Source organism: Schistocerca americana, chromosome 3 (assembly GCF_021461395.2).
Source record: "Schistocerca americana isolate TAMUIC-IGC-003095 chromosome 3, iqSchAmer2.1, whole genome shotgun sequence".
NCBI classification, from domain to species: domain Eukaryota; kingdom Metazoa; phylum Arthropoda; class Insecta; order Orthoptera; family Acrididae; genus Schistocerca; species Schistocerca americana.
The window spans coordinates 123,595,454-123,616,812 of NC_060121.1; the positions used below are offsets into that span (position 1 = coordinate 123,595,454).

The window sequence follows — 21,359 nt, forward strand, 5'->3', positions numbered from 1 at the left end:
GCGTCATCAGATTTTTTGCCTTTTCTGCCCTCTGTCGAACAGCCTTCAAGGAACTTCCTTTCCAGATGAAAACACATTCCAAACATGGGCTGATGAGTTCCTTGCCTGAAAGCCCTGTTATTTGTAAAATTACAGAATTGAAAATGTACCTGAGCATTGGCAGACTGTTGTAAATAGTGAAGAAGAATATTTTATTGATGACTAAAGTCTCTGTTATGTGTATCTGTTGTGTTTGTTAAACTTATGGTAAAATTCTATGAACTTACATACCAACCAATAAATACAAGACAACTATATCTCTTTAGTTTAAATTTTGTGATTGCAGCCATGAAATGCAGCACATCAGTGGTTGCCTGTTTGTGTTGTGAGACCATAGTGTATTTGTATGTTAGTGGCTTAGAAGTTACATACCCTCTTTAAATTTGCATCAATCTCTCATAGAGGAATAATGCAGAGGGAACCTGCGTAAGAATCTATAAACAGGATTTTACCAAATTACCCTCCAGAACATGAAAGGAGGGTTAGATATCATATGGGTTGAAATAATTACTCGAGTTTCTATTTTCTTCAGTGATAAATTTTGAGGGTTTGCACTCTCATGTGACTAGCAGTAGTTTACATTTCTGTTTCTTCCCTTAGGTGGACTTGATTGTCTGTCATACCTTTCACTTCAAAAATGTTCCACCTAGAAGCACAGTGCAAGCTGTTATACACATACGCGTATGTGCAATGGAGTACTGAACACGTGTGTAAAAGTGAAATAGGGTATTAAACAAAACTTAATAGATCTCAACCTCACTGTGTCAAAGGGTAGAACTGTATGCTACACTAGAGCCAGATTTAAATGCAGTTGTTGTTTGCATTGTAAGTACTGAATTGTAATTTATTGTTTCTTCAATTTTCTTTACAGTTTAATACACTTAATAATGCTCTTGCAAGGTGCCCTCATTGTCGGAAAGTGTAAGTATTTCTCAGTAAATCATGAAATAAAATACTTTGTGATGTTTTTCAGATTTGTTTTTTAATTAATGTTGTTTGTTAACTTCTAAGGTCATCAGTTGGACCAGACTTTGCTAGAGCCCGAGGGATAGTGTTTATAATAATTGGTCTGGTTTTCTTGGCTGTTGGCATTGGTGTAACGGTAAGTACTCAACATGCAATAAATACATTACACTGCCTATTGGTGATCCTTGAAACTCTCTCTCCATTATTGAAGCACAATGGCTAAAGGGAATGGCAACCAGAAATACTCATTGCATAGCCAAACAACAGTATGAGACTCTTGTGTAACAAACCACAGAAACACCAAAGATGTCTCAAGCAGCAGCTAGAAAGGGGGTGGGGGCTCTGTACAACAAGCCACTTTGCACTTCAGTGGTTCAAATGGCTCTGAGCACTATGGGACTTAACTTCTAAGGTCATCAGTCCCCTAGAACTTAGAACTACTTAAGCCTAACTACAGCACACACATCCACGCCCGAGGCAGGATTCGAACCTGCGACCGTAGCGGTCACGCGGTTCTAGACTGTAGCACCTAGAACCGCTTGGCTACCCTGGCCGGCTGCATTTCAGTGTCAGCTGGCTTTCACTGTAATACAAATAATCTGGCAGTTGTACATTTGTAGCATACAGGTTTTGATGACTTCATGACATGCCCATCAAGATGATGGAACACTGTAACAAAGTAAGAATCATCCATACATAGCAATGTGTGCAAGTATAAAAAACATTTTTTCATTCTGAAATCCACTCAAAATAAGTCAGTTTGAGGGAGTTTAGTGGTCAACAAGTGTAGCTGTGTTAGGTCTGAAATGCCTGTACTAATTTAATTTGCCTAGTATGACCTGTCGTTTTAGAAGATTGTGGGGCAGGAGGAGGTTGTGGATGATAGAGGTATGCCTCTGTTGGTCAAAAACTGTTCTTCCTCGTGATGTGCTCTAGGCTATTTAACTTTCGGTTGAAAAAGTATGCACTTCTGTAAGTAGCAACACAGGTCCATTCCTTATAGAATGAATAATTGCCAGAGGTTGTATAAATGGTGTTCTTGGTTTGTTCCTATGTCAGTTATGTTGTATAAACAGTTTGAACAATGATGAATATTGCACAGAAGTTGATCTGATCCAGAAACTCCTGGAAAATAGCTGATGTGCTGGACACGCAGAATGGAGGGCTACAGTATTGATATAGCACAAAGTTGGTGTTAATGGCTATAACTGCATTCAATTTTGTGTCTAGAGGAAGTGAAAATAATATTCAGAGATCAGTGTACAAATAAAAAGGTTCCCAGTGAGATGTGAAAGCAGTGCTTCTGTTCAGCGTAATTGGTGTATATCTATCACAGTTTGGGTGTTGATTGTGACCTTCATCTCCAAAAATCACAAAATTCTGAGAGATCAGTCCAGTTTGTACACCACCACATGACTCAGGGCAACCTGCCACAGGCTTCAAGGTAGTCAACCAAATGCGATACTAAAACATAAGGCTTTAAGTACCATTGTTGGGTGTTGCATGCTGGTAAAGAATGGATGCACCCAGATCACCAAAGAACAATGGAACTTTATTAACACAACGCATCAACTGAGTTCAGTAAAAGAAGCTTCAGATATTAATATGACACAGTGCACACTAACAGTTTTTTAGAACATACAAGACATATTGTTTATGCTAGCATAGTCCTAAGTTAATTACTCTGATCTGTCCTAATAGAGTATCAGTGATGGAGTCAGGAAATGTTTGTATGAGGACATGGTGATTGTTGCACTTATAACTTAATGGTTCGGACACTTTATGGGAGGCAATAGGCTCCAAGTCGTGTGCAGAACTGCTTACGGTGGATGTAGTACCACCTGGTTCCTTGGTGATTGCTGAGGTGTGAACTTCTGGGGTTGGATTGCTAGCATATTGGAAGGGCAGCAACTCACAGTAGAAAACTGTGTAGTTGGTGGCTGGACTGTAGGTGCTGGCCAAAGTTACAGTGTCCCTCTTTGTTATGGAAAAGATGGCAGAGCCATCTTGTTGCTGTCTGTGGCTGTGATATAGATGATAGCCGAGGATACGGCATTCCTTGGTCCCTGAGGGAGAGATGGCAATGCCATCATTGAAAAGAAGTGCCACCTGAAGGGAGGAGGCTTCCCAGGGACAGTGGATCCAGCAGTGGGTTCCGGCATTGGTGGAGACATGGACCTGGAAGCAGGGCCAAAGGCAAGTAGTGCACTGGCAGCCTGAAGGGAGGTAGGTCCATCTGCTTGAGAACTGGAAGGAGCTGCCCTAGATAACAAGAGACGTGCAGGGTTGCTGTCAAGTAGGGACTCCTGGGGTCACTCAAGATGCTGTGACCTTGCAAAGCCATGCTTGTAGTGAAACTTCAAAGTCCGAGGAACAGGAGTTGGGGGGGGAAGTCCAGCTGGTGACCTGGAGGGTGGCAAGACAAGAAGTGCCAGGCACTCTGCATTGAATGGAAGATCCTAGAGTTCACAGGAGCAACAATAGCTGGAGGTGTTTGGGAGTGGTGACCAAACTGGGACGGTAGAGGGTGAATTCCTGCAGAAGGCATGATGCACACTGTGAAGTCTTCTGTTGGAGAAGTAAGCAAGAGTATGAAGCCAACATGTCCCACTCTGGAAAGGAAGGAGCCCAGGAGAGGTACAGAGGCACCGAGGCTGTGGGCTGAGTGTCAGTGACGGGGGGAAAGGAAGGTGTAACAGAGGATGGGCTGTCGGTAGGTGAAGAGCTGCATGCAGTAGACGCAGAAGAGAACAGAGCAACACTAATATAAGATGGAGAGGGAGAGTTTGAGTGGGCAGGTGCCATGGATATCGAAAACAAAGGAAAGAATGTGACTGGGGGGGGGGGGGGGTTGTGGTTCACTGGTTTGTTGAGTGGGCCAGTGGTGAGGACGTTAATGGCACTGGAGCCTGAGGAGATGCTGGAGGTAGAAGGGTCAGGATAGGCCAGGGGACAATCATTGTGGAATGCTGAGATCTGGAGGAAGTGTCAGCTGTGTGAGGGAGGCAGATCGCAAGTCAGGTTGAAGCTGTGTCGTTCCTGCTGGGGCAGTGTCGGGATGGGCAAGCTCCCATTGAAGCAGCTGGGAGGTACGCTGTAAGAGCTGTGCCTGAGGCAGAAGGTGTGCTGACATGTCTGTTGCTTGTAGTGGCGCCACCACCCTACATTGTAGTTGAACCAGTTTAATAAAGCCCTGGAGCAACTGTTATACCTGCTTTCCCTGTAACTGTAAAATCCGAGTTAGTGAAAGCTGTGGTTTTGTATGAACCATGAGCATTAATGATCATAACCACGTATAAATCTTGGTTTATTTATTCCACATAAATGTACAAATAGTGTCAAATCTTCAGTCACATGAAATAGTTACAAGTGAACGGAATAGAATCAGAGTTGTTTTCAGTTAATAGCACAAGCATTGTTTTAAAACCCCCATAACACTGGAAACAAAACAAAACACAACATGTTTCACTGTCCACTAGACAGAAAGAGGGCAAAGGGAGCAGACGAGATGATCTGTAATCATTATACTTTTTATAGCAAGTATGTGAATACTCATATGAGAATTTCGTTACATTGATACAACATCAAGGAGTAAGTAACTTGTAACTCTCACACTGCAAAATCTCCAACAGAAAATGCAGTACTAAAGAATTTGAAAATGACAGATATACTAGGGCTACTACAGAAGCAGTTAGTGAAGCAACTATCAACATGTCCCTAGAATGGTAAGACTGAAGAAAGTCACTAATGTAGCTGGGAAATGTTTGTATGCAAACATAGTTTGTGGTTGATTCACTTATGATAACTCAGTGGTTTGGATGTGATATGTAAGGCCTTGGGCTCCATCTGGTGGGCCATACATGTGGCCGACATAAAGCACGGAGTGTGCTGTGTGGTCAGTGAATGATACTCCAATTGAAGGAGTGTGTAGCAGTTGACGTTACGCGTAGAGAACTGTCAGCTTCCAATGTTGATTACCTGTAGAGCAGCTGGCCAGTGTCTTATAAGGTTGTCCTGCAGAAGAATACTGAGAAAGCATGGTGATGGTACATAACTTGCAGAGGCAAGACAGTGTCAATAACAGCAGCCCCACTTACAGCAAATTTAGCACCATGTGGCACTGTGGTTGTTGCTCAGGGTGTGTTCTCCTGCATGTGGGATGCTACTTGAAGCGTGGTGTGTGCAGAAACTACGTCTGTCTCGTCCAAATCTTGCTGGAACAGGGATGGAAAAACAGCACAAATAGCACTGATTTAGCGCAATGGTACATCTTCCAGTACTATGTATACAGGATTAACACCAGAGAATTGGAATACATTAAAGCAATCAATCCCACAAATATTATGGACATATTTTTGGTTGATTACCTCAGACCACAGATAATTTTTGTGTGAGTAAAGCATCCTACATCGCCCTCAGCTTGAACAAGTAGTTCAATCACATCCTAGCATTGGTGTGGCCCAAGATGGGATGGATGGGACTCGGCTCTCTACAGGTTGTTGCAGATTAGGACTTTGCTGTGAACCCCATGTTCTATTGGAACAGAATCTGGTAACTGACACAGTAAGGGTCGTAGGCATTGTGTGAACAGTGTTGACTTGCATTGCTGATGACAACAATGCAGCCCTCCTTTTGGTGCTGTGAAAAGTGGAGGCTAGGTGATTCTAACATCCATGTGTCGTACAAGAGGCCTGGCAGTGGGGCGACCTCACGGTTGTGGTGGTGAGATCATTCTGGACAGGAATGGAGCTCGTGCATTGGGCTAGCCAGTAGCATCTGGAGAGCATGGCTGGAGGCTAATGGTGCAGAAACAGTGTCTCAGGGCAGCAGAATTGACATCTGGGCTGTCCGTCTCATTTTGAAACCACTCATACATTGGCTAGCAATTCCTCCAGACTGAGGACATCAACCTGGAGTAGTTCAGGTAGGTCCTGTACCAGTTTGTCCTGTATAAGGATATTTGCTTCTGTCTTGCTAATTTATCTGGCACGTGAGTGGACGTATGGCATCAACTGATTACTATGAGACAAGGCTGCCGTGGTTGTTCAGGGAATTGATAGAGCTACAGCCATTCAAATACCACATGCACTTTTGTGGCGGTGTTTGTAGCGACAAGCAATTCGCTGTAGAAACGGCTTACGAAGTCACTGCCACACTTTTAATAGCGGGCCGACCGGTCCGCTGGAACAGTGAACAGAAAGATGAAAACCCAAACACTCTGATTAAATAAAAGTCGGTACTTATCTTTATTAACGAAGATACAGAAACAGTAGTGAACTCCGTGTCTACAGAGATCTGTCTAGTTCGAGTCGGAGCGGCTAGGTCAGCGTCGGCTGACGACAAACAACAACTCTGCTGCGATGAACACACAACTGACTAGCAAGTACACAAATCGGTGGCGAGTATACAACTGAGCGGCGGATACAGAACTGTCCTAGCGCTCGCGACTCCAGCGCTTAAGAAGCCAGAAGCCAGCGGTGGCGCGCGCAGACTTGCGGCGATTTCCTGTATCGCTGGCGCTGCTTATGCGGACGGCGTCCGGACTTTGATGCTGCCAACCTTTTGGCAGCGGGCTCGGTTGGCATTACTGGCTAGGATATAACATGCACAATGTTGTCACAGTGAAGATAGAAGTAATCAGATACAGATAGTTAATCACATTGCTCATTTTTAATTCCCTATGCTTCGTCAATGATGTTAGCTAATGTTTTGGCCCACTCACAGCATTGTAAGCCATGCTATTAGGTCCCATACTAACAGCAGCATTGGAAACAACAATGTGTTATAGGAAAAAAGCAACATTATGAACATGACAGCTGCTCATTTCATTTGCAGCAATTTAAGCTGTAGTATTAGGTCTCAACCCAATCACAATATCAAAGTTGTGAAATATGTGGGGAAAAAAATGATCAGATGGAGCAGTTGTCATTGATTGCTGTGCATTATCACCCAATTGGCTACAAATGATGACAGTAAATTGCTAACAGAAACACACAATGGAAGAACTGTAGACAGTATAATTGCACTTAAGCCAAGCAGCAGACAGCATCTGTGATTTGTCCAGCTGCAAGTTGATGGTGTTAGTGTGCTGCATGTTAGTTCCTGCAGTTGGTATCAAATGCAAGGTTCAGTTGCTATCAATGCCAGAAATGGTACAATGGTGGTCTGTACTGAGGTGGCTGTGTCTGCCTTGGGGCGTCTCTGCAGTGGTGTCTCAAAATCTCTACCTGACAGCAGATAACACTCACCCAGCTGGACACAGTTTATTTATACACTAAATGTGCATTAAAACCAATAAATTGCTTCTTTTAAACAGGAGAACTTCATGAAATAGCTCTAGAATTGAAGTTCCTGACAAGCAATATTGTTCTAGAAGATTCTGAACTTACTCAGTTCCACTGACAGACCGTGACAGAGAAGGTCTCTGCCCATTTGTATTCATTGGCAATGAGGCCAATCCAGAAGAGAATCTCACTTTGTTCTTCAAATACACCTGCACCATAGCTGACATGTTTTTGGAGATTGATCTTGCTGGAAACACGAATCCCTCAGGATATAGTTACCTTTGAAGCACCCCAAGTCCAAGTCCACAAGTACACACACACACACACACACACACACACACACACACACACACACACACACACTAAAAATATAAATATGCATTGTGTCTGGCAGAATTTAATATTAACCTTGGATACTTTCCACACACCAAATAATTGCCCAGTATGAGTACGTAGACTAATGGTGTCCAATTGTCCAATTTGCCTCATATATATCCAAATTATCTCAGAGTGTTTGTGTGCGTGCACATGTAGTCATTGTGAAATGACTCTTGGATATATTTGTAGCAGATTGGACACTATTGGTCTACATAGTCTTAGTGGACCATAATTTGGTGTGAAAAATACTGATTCACTGGAAAATATTAAAGTCCGTAAGCCATACTAGAAATTTTCTGCAACAAACAAAACTTGGTGGAATCAATTACCACAAAACTTCCACTTTAGGGCCACTTTTTTTTTTTACACGCAGCGTCATGAAGCCAGAGCTAAACTGTGCCGAATAACTGAGGAAACACAGTACTGTGTAAAAAGTGTAAAAAAACTGCATTGAACTAAAAAACAATTGCCATGTTGTGTTTTAAGTTCATTATCCTTGACTGGTGCTGATGATGCCAATTTCCAGTTCGTACAAATCTACTGGATTTTCCAGTATCACTATATTGCTTTCTCTCTCATTGTGCAGTGCACACAGGAATGTCATACTGTGCTACAGCCTCTGATGCTGTCAAATTCCCTTCCAGCACAAGTGTAGTAATGCAGTCACAAATAGCCTGTTGACAATCAGGCATGGCGCATGGATAAAGTGGCTGGACTCAAAGCCAGGTGGTTCAGGTATCTGACCCTGAATTGTTTACAGTCATTGGCTATTATAGAATAATTGGTGAGATTACTCCTGAATGATGTTAACCTTCAGGTAAGGTGATCATACAATGAAGTTAAGCAGTGTAGTCTCAAAAAGTCTACATTTAAAGTTTTTAGGTCACTTGCTTTTTGGAAAAAATCAGTCAGTAGTAATCATGTTTCAGTCCTTTACTACTTTCAACTGGACAGTTGGCACAGCAATCAGATCACTTACTTAATGACCAGGATATCATGGGCTCAAATCTCCATGCTTAAATTTTTTTTTTTGTGTGTATTAAAAACTGAAGATTAACTTTACTTTGAGGAAAAAGTATGGTGTGGTGTAATGCTATAAGTAAGAATAATAGAGTGTGTGACTTTAGATAATCATCATATATCCTTTTCATTCAGGCATTCCCTGGGCATTAACTATGCCCAGATGCATTTTTGGAAATGTAATCTAAGTTCGTTCTGTTATTAGGGGAAATAAATGTACATGCTCCAAAGGGTCTTCTATTAAATATAATGGGGTAGAAGATTGTGTCTTTGAATGCTTTTATGGCATTTATCATCTGATAAATTGTCAACACAACATTCAAGAAGAGATTTCCCAATTGATAATGTGAAATAAACATTACAGTTATCTGTTTTTCAAAACTAATGCCAAGTGATCTGTTCACTTTTACAAGTATTACTTTTGGGTGGTCACCAATCAGTAATAAAGTGTTTAAAAATCTGTGTGCCATTGAGTATAGAGTCTCTTGTCCAGAATTCAGTAATATAATCATTACAAAATGTCTTGGGGTCATGCTGTTGCTGTTGTGTAGACTGCTTAATCAACTTTTGTTTTACTAGACTCTGATGCAGTTATTGTTATTATTATTATTATTATTATTATTATTATTATGTTTCTTGCAGAAGTCAGTGCCATTCCATGGGTATTCTAACAGCAAATGTTGCTACAAGTTTTATTGTACTTGCCGCAACTTACTGACAATCATTCGTTTACAGTCTAGAAACATCTATTGTGGAAAATTAACTGCCTGTCATTGAAATAGGTCAATGTTTTCCATATAGTAGCTGTCCCTTATGTCAAGGGATAAAAAAGTTAGTTACGTGTTCCATTGATCAATAGCATGGAAAAACCGTTATGATGTGGAACGTGTCAAATGCACAAGAAATGCTCACAGGAAACAAGTTTTTACATTATAGTGTTATACCTAAATATTTCTGTTATCTATCCCATTGCCTTAAATGGCACTAAATGCATATATTATATCTCCAGATTTATTTACTCATATTCAAGAATTCATCTATGGTATAGGAGTTGTCAAGGAGGTATGATTTCAATGTGTTTTCGGAACTATTACTGCTGTCTGTGACACTTTATTTCATCTGGTAATTTATCAGAAAGTTTTATAGCAGCATATTTTACCCCTTTCTGTGCCAAAGATAGGTTAAGTAAAGGATAGTGTAGGTCTTTCTTTTTTTCTGGTATTGTAATCATGAATGTCGCTGTTGATTTTAAACTGGTCCATGTTGTTGAGAAAAAAATTCATTACTGAGTAAATGTACTGTGAAGCAGTTGTAAGAATTCCTAACCTTTTAAACAGATGCCTACAAGATGTGTGACTATGAACCTCACATTTTATTTTAACTACTTCTTTTTGAGCAGTGAATACCTTTTGACTAAGTGTTGAGTTGCCCCAGAATATTATTCCGTTTGACATCAGAGAGTGGAAGTATGCAAAGTATGTTAGCTTACTAATTTTTACATCCTCAAAATTAGCAATTACTCTGATTGCAAAAGTTGCTGAACGTAGTCGCTTTAGGAGATCCAAAATATGAATTTTCCAATTAAGATTCTCATCTATATGTACACCCAAAAACTTAGTATGCTCTACTGTGGCTGCTGACTTCTTTTGATGTGTTAAGTTTATTGAAGGAATTACACTTTTTGCAGCAGAAAATTGAATGTATTGTGTTTTTTCAAAGTTCAGAGCAAGCCCATTCGCAGAAAACCAATTAATAACTTTTCCAAAGAGCTTATTTGTATCATTTTCTATCAGACTTTCCTTTACTGGATTAATAATTATGCTTGTATCATCAGGAAACTGTCAGATCAGCATCTTGTTTCACATAAGAAGGGAGGTCATTCACATATATCAAGAACAGAAGGGGACCGATGATCGAACCTTGTGGTACACCTAATGTAATTTCACCCGAGTTAAATGAAGTAGCAAACTCCTTTGAATCACTTGAAGTGTATAAAGAGACTTTCTGCTTCCTGTTATGTAGATATGACTTAAACCACTCATATGCTGTTCCATGTATAGCATAGAATTGTAATTTCTCTTAACATAATGTCATGGTTCACACAATCAAATGCTTTGGATAAGTCACAGAATATTCCTACTGATGACATTTTACTATTTAAAGACTCTGTTATGTGGACAGTGAAATTGTATATTGCTGTCTCAGTGGAACAACATTTCTGAAATCCGAACTGTGATTACTAAGAATCCCATTACTGTTGAGATGGCTAACCGTTCTCGAGTACATTACTTTCTCAAAGATTTTTGAAAATGCTGTAAGAAAGGATACTGGCCAGTAATTATCGACATCTGTGGTTTCCCCCTTTTTGTAGAGAGACCTGACAATGGCATATTTTAACCTGTCTGGAAAAATACCCTGAGTCAGTGATGGATTACATATGTGACTCAAAACATCAGCTGTAATTGCTCCACATTGTTTTAATAGCTTGTTAGAGATGTCATCTACTGCAACAGAACATTTATTTTTCAAAGATTTAATAATTTTCCTGATTTCACAAGAGGTTGTTAGATGAAACTTAATTTGACTAAATTTTTTCAAAACTGACTCTTCCATGTACTGCCTGGCTTTTTTTTTTGAACTATTCTCACCAATTTTTTCTCCTACACTTAAGAAGTGATTATTAAATACATTGGCTACCTGTGTGCTGTTGGTTAAGGTGGTCTCATCCTCTTTAACAGTAATACTACCTACCCCAGTGTTGCAGCTTAACTTCGGCCCATTAATGTAGAAAGCCTGCAGGTTGAACATTGAACTAGAATTACGACCAGCAAAAAATTCAATGTTAAGGGCCTGCATTGTGTATCTGTTGGTAACACTAGCATATTTAATTTTCAGAAAGAGTTTTGGTCTTCGTGGAATAAGTCTAGAAAACAAACAAGTCTATTTTTGCATAATATTTCAGATAATAATTTCTTTTCACATGTTCTCAGTGTAATCCAGAACAATACCATTTGGACGCTGGCAGCAATTTTCTGCAAGCACTTTATGCTGTTAAGTGTTCATAATAGTTAATCAAATCTCAGACTCACCAAACATGTTTTCTATGCATTATGTAACTGCATCGTATAATTACTGCTGGCTGTCATATGAAGTGTAATAGAAAAGGAACAGGAATTTTTTAAATTTGCAGTCTTTATACATCATATTTTGAAATCTTTTTTATATTGTTGGTAGTCATGTTTCTGATGTATGTTTGCATTTTCAGCTGCTTCGATTATTTAGTTTATCATTGACAGTCAAAAAGAGTATAAGTGTTTTCTAGTGCTTGGTGAATTTTTAATTTTGAGAAAGATGGATCTAAGAATTGACATTAAATTTTGCTTGGAAAAATGGAATGGAGTACAGCACCACATTCAAAATGTTGACTGTGGCTTGTGGTGAACCTGTTATGAGAAAGACAGAGTTGACGAGTGGTATAAACGTTTCAAACAGGGTCAAGACGGCTTTGAAGATAATGACCACCTGGATGCTCTAGCACATCAATTACTTGCAATGTGTAAGAAGTAAACAAAATGGTTCTGGAAAATTGTGGAATCACCATCAGAGAGGTTACTAATGATGTCGGCATACCCTTTGGCTCATGCCAAGCAACTTTTTCAGATGTTTTGGACATGAAAGGTGTAGCAGCAAAGTTTGTGTTTGAAATTCAATTTTGGAATCATCATCATCATCATCACCATCATCATCATCATGTATACATCATTCAGGAATTGCTGAATCAAGTAGACAACAATCCAGAACTTATAAAGAAGGTTAGAACAGGTGATGAAGCATGGGTATGTTGAAACAAAGGCCCAATCATGCCAGTGGAAATTGCCAGAAGAGCCAAGACCAAACAAAATTAGAGAAGTTAAATCACATGTGAAGGTTCTTCCCACTGTGATTACAGTGGGATAGTGATCGTGAGTTACAATGGGTTAGTGTAGACAATAGTAATACTGTGTGAGATTATCCATGATCCAACTGTGTGTCGCACGTCTAAACACAAAACATCACAAGATGTGATACTGTGTGTTGTGTTCACTTGCTTTTCCCAGGTTTCATCCATGAGCAGTAGCTCTGCAATTTTTAATCCATATGATGATGATCTTCTAGTAATAACTTGATCTTTGAAAGTTTATTGAAGGCTGTAGGCACTATCTCACTAGTAGTGAACATCTGTAAGAAAGTTGTCAATGAAAACTGTGTACATTTGCTTTAATGTTAAGTGCAAATTACTGCTACTGTCAACAAAAATAACTTCATTCACTAATCTTTTTCATTGTTGTTTGTTGCCACAAGAAGTGATCAAAATGTGTGACTGAAGAAACAAACATCTTAATTTTTCTGTCTGTTACATGTAATTTAGTTAAGGCAGAAATGCATACAATGCTCTATTAATAATTGAAATGGACTTTCCAGACTATTGACTAATCTGTGTTTTTTCCTTGTCACAAAAGAATATTAATTTTGTGCTTTTGAAGTAATTTTGTGTTAATATCATTTCTGTTTGTGCTGCGAAAATTTTTGATACTTACACATATTTCTATTCTCAGGTTGGAACTTATCAGTTGGTTCGTAAAAATGGAGGCATTTATGTTGCGTATGTAGGTATGTATCTGTCTTTGATGCAAAGTGATAAAATTTAAATCTATTGTTTTGTTTTACATTTTGAATCACTTGCATCTTGGCAAATGCACAAATCAAAAGATCAGAACAGAAATTGTGGAATGATAACGTGCCTAACTGTTTTTCATTTATCCCCATTTAGTGTCTGAATTTTGGGATTTATGTTTAACAGCACAGTATGCATGATGATCAGCATCAGGTTAGATGTAGATTGCCTTCCACTAGGAAAGTAATTAGTGTGTCCCTATCCATATGTTCTGTTTTTGAGAATATTGGTGTGAAGCCTCTATGTGTTGCAATTTTGTCCTCTAAACATTGTGGCTTGAGACCAAAGGATGTTAATATATTCCTGCAGAATATTCTTCCCTGCAGTTTGTTTGAGAGTCCACTAAATGGCAACAGTTGTTGTTGAAATACTGTCAGATGTTGATAAACCACATCGAAGCTTATAAATCAGACGGACATACAGGCCAGGGAAACAAGAGGTATTTATTTTTATTGCAAATCTAGTCATGGGCCACAAAAGTTCATTAATCAGATAAATAATTTCAGTCAGTGATGACCATCTTTAGACCTGTGTAAATCCAGTGTACTACATAATTGTCATTGCCTGTCTATACATGGTTTATAAACTTTTGTGGTCCATGACTGTATTTTAATAAAACAAATATTCCATGGATCACTGTGGGACTTTATTGTGAATATGTCGCAACTTGTGAAACAAAAAGTGCCTCATGTATTTATGAAGATTTTCATATTGTCATGTGCAACCAGACATTTATTCCTAAAATATTGCATGTTGACTTGTCAGAAGGAGGGGTCTGTCAGGCTCTAAATATTGTGATGTATTAGATGCTGTTCAGACTACTCTCCATATGTAGGAGTTGGCATTGTATGTTGTACTCAATGTTAGCCCAAACTGTCACTGCGCGTGCGTGCGGGTGGGCGGGCTTGCATGCACGCATGCTGCTCAGCTCAACAGTGCACGCTACTAGACAGCAGTCAACGTGCCAATGTTGAGCATTTAAGTGACCATACTTGTAGGACAGGTTGAAGCAGAATGTGTCCAAAAACAGTGCATTTGGTTATATATCATCTCCACAAACACTGTATAGCTGCATTAATATTTTATTAAAACCTCAACAAACAAGTTTGCTGATTGGTCTTACATGCAGTATTACTTTTATTTTGCTGCAGATTCCATAACAAGATAACAAGATGACAGTGTAACAGCTCAGCATTAATACTTCTCTTCACTTTGGTCAGTTCACTTGCCTATAGATGTGTTATGAAAAAATTAATAACTCGCATGCCATTGATTTTGGGATGCGTAAATCACATCCTCAGGCGCCATGTGGATGCTGCTGATAACTGAGCTCACAAATACGGTGCCCACAAAAAAACCAAGTCTGTATGGTTTACAAAACTGACAATCAACAAATCAACTAACAAATGATCCTGTGATCTGTCTTAGCTGTGGTCTTGATTGACATTGTGCTTGTGAATTTGATTATTGGTGATGTCCAGAAAGTGTGTGAGGGTGGGATTTAAGTACAGTATCCTGAAATCAAGTGCATGTGGGTAAATGAATTTTCAAAGAATGCAGCTTTATGGGCAACCAAAATGAATGAACAGAAGTCATTTGCTTTTAGATTACTTTCCCATTGTAACAATTACTGAATTCCTGTGCCCTTAAATGTGCGCCAGATTGTCTAGTTTTTCGGTGTGCAACAGGTAAGGATTACTTGTATAATGACATCAAAAAGGCAGATATAAAGTGAAAACTGCTGAAGGAAACTTAGTGAATGACAGCTGATCTCAAATAATTTCTAATATGGACTATGCAAAAGCTGTGAACAATGTGATACCGCATGACATGATTGAAGACAGCACAAACATGGTGAGACAGGAGCATATTCTGCCACAGAAAAACAACCAACATTAAGGGTATGTGAACAAGAGACATCTACCGACTATCAGAAATTCTCCTACGGTATTATCATCTCTTGCTGGCACAAAAAACAATGTGGAAAATACGACTCAAGACGACACTGGTACCTGTAGCTATAGACCAAATAACAGTAATCTTCCCGCAAAAAGTAGGCCTACATATAAAATTGACATTTACACTGATAGCCAAGGGGAGGAATAGTTTCTGGATTGTGAAGTGCAAGTAAACAAGAGATCAGCACTTTGGTAACACCAGGAGCAAATCTCAAGGCAGCAACTAGAGTCAATCACGAAAAAATCTCAGGGCTAAATATTAATGATTTTTTTTGTCTTTCTTCAGGGTAAAAATGACAGGAAAAAATGAGGCAAAAGATCTTGTACCTACCCTTAAATGGAGCTGCACGAGTTTAGAAATACGAATGTGATTGTATTTTCTATATCTCATCACCATGACCTACACAATTGGTCCTGTGTGAATAAGGAAATGGAAAAATGAATAAAGCATTGCAATATCTATGCAGGGACTTTAAAAATGCAACATATGTCAACATAAGTACACTAGGGAAAAGATTCCATACAACACATGGTTTTCACATTAACCAACTGAGAAGGTAAGATCACGGAGATAGTTCGTATGAAAACAAACACACTGCAATACACAAATCAAATTACACCATTGAAAGACAAAAGTGATTTAATTTCAGCACCGACTTCTATCAAGAGCAATGAAGGAAATGCTTTTTACCAGAGATAGACATTCCTTTAGTTCCAACATAGACAGCTACAGTTCTTATAATTCAGACATATCATGTGATTATACAACTGAGTAATAAAACAGTGATCAAATATTTACGTTGCTTTAGGTTAATATCTGTTATATAAGAAATAAAATACTAGGTTTGGAACATTTTTGTAGCATTAAGAATACAGATGTGATACGTGTGGCAGAATGTTGGCTAACAGAAAATGAATTTGAGTTTCATCCCTCAAGGATATGTATATTTTGAACAGTTTGAGTGAATGGTTACAAAACTTCTTAACTTAAAACAAAGGGAGATTCAAAGCAACAAGATTCTAGAACATTATTAAATATTTTAAGATCTTTTAAACCTGCATTGCACACACACTTCTCCTACTCATAATGAAGCATGTCTAGACAATATTATTGTTTGTTTACAAAGAGAGGAATATGTGACTAGCCTGGCTGATGGAGTTCTCGTAGACCATGATCCTTTACTTTTAACAGTTTATCACAAGCATCCAATGTACAACAGTAAATCTAATGTGACATGGGTGAGAGGTCAGAGAGAGGAGCATGTTATGTTTATTCACAAGTTAAAGAGCACAAATTGGGTCTCTGTATAGAGTGTCAAATAGGAAAAGCTGGAGTTGAAAATGGTGTTGGTGATGTCTTTAAAAAGTACAGACTTACGGTATTCGTGTTCCCCATTACTAAGTTAGTTCCCCAGGTAGACCTAAACTTAAAAACACAAAATTAATTTGGTATACAAAAGAATTCACAGAAATTATAGAAAACATGCTTGTACTGTATTGAATGCACAAAATGAGGATAACCAAGAGGAGGAGGAGAGTCTACAGTGAATACCTTAGGAGTAAAAACATTACAAAGTCAAGCCCAGACAGGCCAAAAAAGCAGCATGTGAAAGGTACACAGAAGGTGCTTCAAGTAAGTGCAGGGCAGTGTTGGAAGTTATTAGACAAGATAATTCTTCCTGCCAAGTATGTCAAACTCTGCTTGATCCATGGGATATGAATGACTATTTTGTCATGTCAGTCAGAGAACTAAGAGGTGAAATTAAGACCTTGGATACTTCAAGGAATCTACTCAGTCCCCAATTGTGTGAAAGACCTATATTTCGTTGGGACAAAATGACTCCTGATGAGGTCTGTAAAACTGTTTCCAAATTGTCCAGTTCCAAAAGTATGGACTGCTACTGGATGTCCAATTATGTTGTTGAAAGAACAGTTCACTTGATAGATGAATAACAAAGTTTCATTTTTAATAAATGTTTAGATTACAGAGTATTCCTGATTTGCTCAAAATTTCAAGTTATCCCCATTTACAAAAAGGGTGATACACTACTCCCCCAGAACTATTGATCAGTTCTCATTATTCCAATACTTTAAAAAATATTTGTATCACTCAGGTACATCCAATTAAGTAATTACTGTGAAAAAGTGCTCTTTTATGCACCAATTGGTATGGATTTCGGCCAGGTAAAAACACCACTGCAGCTGTTCTAGAAATTGTTGACCAAACTTTAACTGCTTTCGAAAATAAGAAGATTGTCACTTGTATTTTGTGATTTAAGAAAAGCTTTTGACTAGAAATAGACATTCCCACTTAGTAGAAATTGGCTCAGGCGTACCACAGGACTCAGTCTTTGGCTCCTCCTTTTTCATTGTGGCTATCAATGACCTGCCTGATTGTGTATCACAGTCTGTAATCTGCTGTGCTGATGATACAACTTGACTTTCTTCACATCATGACATCGCAAGCCTTAATAAGGTCTCACAAGAAACTCTTGACTCTGCATTGAACTGGTTTGCAGCCAGTAAACTTGTCTGTAATCCAGACAAAACTCAAAAGCGTGTTAGGATAGAAAATAAATGTGTCAAACTCTTAGGAATACATATTGATGCCAATCTCAGTTGGGAAGAACATTGTTGTGCCCTCCTACTTGTCGAATATGGGGTGCCTAAGAAACCTGCTTTCTCGGGTTGCTAGACAACAGTTCAAGCAAATCATATTAATGAATTTTTATTACAATAAGATAAACAACAATACTTAACTGTGAGAATTTTCAATGGTGTGTCGCAAGCAATGGGCAACAGACTAAATTAGAAAGTACCCTTTGTATGCACAACTCCTGATACAAGTGAAACAATACAGTTCCTAAGATGCTGCTGTGGAGCTCGTAGATTGGCTAGTCTTCAACTGGGTTGGGGCCAGGCGGTGCAGCGCTTATGTTCTCTTTGCCTAGCGGCTCCTGCTGTCTTGGTGTCGTCTTAAAGAGGTGTCAGTCAGTGTACTATGGGCTGACGTCTTCTTTACAGCCCGCTCGGGTTTACCATTCCTGACAGTCGTGCTGCCGCTTGACTTTTACGCCGGAACACACATCAGTCAAGTCTGTAAAAAGATTCAAGAGTTTCCTACCTCATATGGATACTGAGAGATATGCTCAGTAATAATTATCTCCATATGGCATATTTTGCACTTTTCCAGTGACACATCTCATATGGCCTTCTTAGAGATTCTCCTCATCCCAGCAACAATTAAAATAAGTCCAAAAAAAAGTTGCCTGCATATTATGCAAGGCGGGTCCTAAAGAGCACTGTCACCCTCTCTTTACCAGGCTTAAGCTAATAACAGTTGTGAACCTGTGCATTAATGAGTCAATGCTCTTTGTCAAGAACAGCATTAAGGAATGTTTTAAGGGAAATAATACACAAACACATGACATCATAAATGAGGCAAACATTGACAGTTCAAGGCACAGGCTAGCTGTAACAGCAAACTCCCATAAAGTAAATGCCCTGAGAATTTTTAACAAGCTGCCTCTGCTCGATCCCCGCCATTTAAAAAATTCAAAACAAAATTGTATGACTCGATGACAAAAACCCCATTATACAATGTGAAAGAGCTCTATGATATGGAGAACATTGTCTTAATGTTTAAAATTATAGCTGAATGTAAGAGTTAATCTGTACATAAATTGTAAATCTTAATTGTAATATTGTAAGTGCAACTGTAACTTGATATTATTAAGATATTAAGTGATATTATTGAGAAAATCTATTCTACAGGGTGGTTAACGGCAGTGCAAGACTCTGATTCGCATCCTAAATATGTTTGCCTAACTGTCGGTAATGGGATTACGCTGATCTATATCAAGTTGTTGTTAAGTAAAACGTTGGTGTGGCCATGTGGTGTTAATGAAAATAATGTCCTTCAAGAAATATTTGTTGGCTGCAAGCCATTGTATTAAAAAATGTTGGACTTTGCCATTCAGCATGATGACTACAGTATTCACATGCTCATTGTAGTCTGAGGTGTTTGTGTTGTCATGGCAGTGGAAGCCGATTCAGTGGTTTGTCGCCAGTCCGTGCATTCACTGTCTAATCTGGATACAGATGAGACATCTTGCCATCTGCTTTGACAGATCTTCCCTTGCAGTTATTTGCATAGCTCTGACTTTCTGATCTCTCAGATTTTAGACAAATAAAGTAAGTCAAGGTTATAAGACATCCAGATATAAAATCTGATTTACGTTTCACTTATTCCTTGAGTGTGTTTAAAACTAATAATGTTGTAGAACTTTCATGCCACTTTTTAGAATTCAGGCCATATTTTGTGTGTTTCAGGTGCATTCATAGTAGCGCTACTGGCATTTGCTCGTAGTGTGTACTATTGTACTATGAAAGTGAGTCTCATTGAAGGTCCTATGTGAAGATTCGTCTTCTGTAAGTTCACATTCCCAGAAGGAGTGAAATGAAGCCTTTTGCAGAAGCGGCCAGGCTTGAGCAGATGTGAATTTTTACACTCTTCAGTTCTCATCAGCTTCTCCCTGTCAGTATAAGCTCTGCTGTTTAAATTCTATTATATATATGTTATAAATGTCTGTTCAGATTATTTTAAGTGAATTTTATTTTAATGTAATGCTATAATTTACACATTTGGTAAGAAAGTCTGAATGACAGGAATTTTTTGTATGTGATAGAACGATTGATGGAGTACAGTTTCATAAATTTATGTGCATTGGATGCATTACCAAACCAGGTTTTAAAACCTTCTCAACATGTCACTCTGATTTGACAGACTGTAGCTGAGAAAAATCAAATAAGTGTATTTATTGTTTGTGATAATACATATAGTTTTGAAATACCAGGAGATTGAACTAGTATAGTATTGTATAACATGGCTGTAAATATGACTTTTTTTATTTGGACTGTGAGGTTAAAATGTAATTCATGATGTTTAGCATACTAGTGTATTCCTGTCTTTTCGTATTGTTTTATTGCACATAGTATTTTGAATCTTTATTTTGTGACAGATTTTTACATTTTTATTTCCTCTGAATATTTGTTATTTTAGTTTGCTTGGTTCAGCCATTTGTAATTGAATGCTTCTGTTGAAGCATCCATTTCTTGTCCTTCCTCAATTCCAATTGTAATTTCTTACATGTGTAATTTCCTCAAGGAATATGTAACAGTTTACAAATAAATTACAAACTACAGTAGTTGCTAAGAACATTGTTGGAAGACATTTTTAAAATTTATTTTAGAGAAAAAACTGCATTGTTATTTCCCTCTACAAGCTGACAACTTATTCTATTCTGGACTGTTATATGGTATCACTTGGTATATTATTTTGGATAAAGTGAAATAAGGTAAAGGGTAGTTGACATTTTCAGCATTATTGCGTTGAAACATACTGGGATCATTGTTGGCAACTCTTTCGGTGCTTAAATAGATCTGAAATCATTGTCAGCATGTTGATTACTGGCTTCTCTTACTGTTTCATTTAAATAATACTACTGAGCATATCTGAAGTTGTGTATTCAAGCTTGTTTGTGATTTATTTCTAAGAAATTCCAAGATACCACCAGTTTTGCTATTTATTATGTTGTTACATACCTTGGATTTGTGTGCAGAAAATGTCTGTATTGCATAGTTCTCAGAATAAATTACTGATTCAAGTGAATTAAGTTATCCTTCTCTCTGTTTGAATTATATGTTTGGAGTGACTGTTTCATTTTACTCTGAGTGATGTGCAGTCTGTTTAAAAGGCAAATATTTGGTAGCCTACCAGAGGTGACAACTTTAAGGAACATGAATTCTGAACATGAACTGTGTGTAACAGCACTAGAGTACTCTACACATGTAGCACTGTGCAGTGTATTTGATGCAAGGACACACACAATGCATGGAGATACTGCTAATGTCTCCCTCATGTTATGGCAGTCTCTCACCATTTGATTCAGTTGCTCTCTCTCCTGGCAACAGGCAATGGATAATTGGTTTGAGAACCTG

At 38.5% G+C, this 21,359-nt stretch overlaps 1 protein-coding gene across 2 annotated transcripts in view; it reads left to right on the forward strand.

The window, feature by feature from the left end:
* LOC124605643 (type 1 phosphatidylinositol 4,5-bisphosphate 4-phosphatase) overlaps positions 1 to 21,030 on the forward strand; it is a 46,692-nt gene extending 25,662 nt beyond the window's left edge. For both annotated transcript variants that reach the window (XM_047137463.1, XM_047137464.1), the window contains exons 4-7: positions 911 to 960; positions 1,051 to 1,141; positions 13,283 to 13,337; positions 19,692 to 21,030. In XM_047137463.1, the coding sequence (XP_046993419.1) occupies positions 911 to 960; positions 1,051 to 1,141; positions 13,283 to 13,337; positions 19,692 to 19,777 (282 nt within the window). In that variant the 3' untranslated portion in view covers positions 19,778 to 21,030. The remainder of the gene's footprint in view (positions 1 to 910; positions 961 to 1,050; positions 1,142 to 13,282; positions 13,338 to 19,691) is intronic.
* The last annotated feature ends 329 nt before the right edge of the window (positions 21,031 to 21,359 follow it).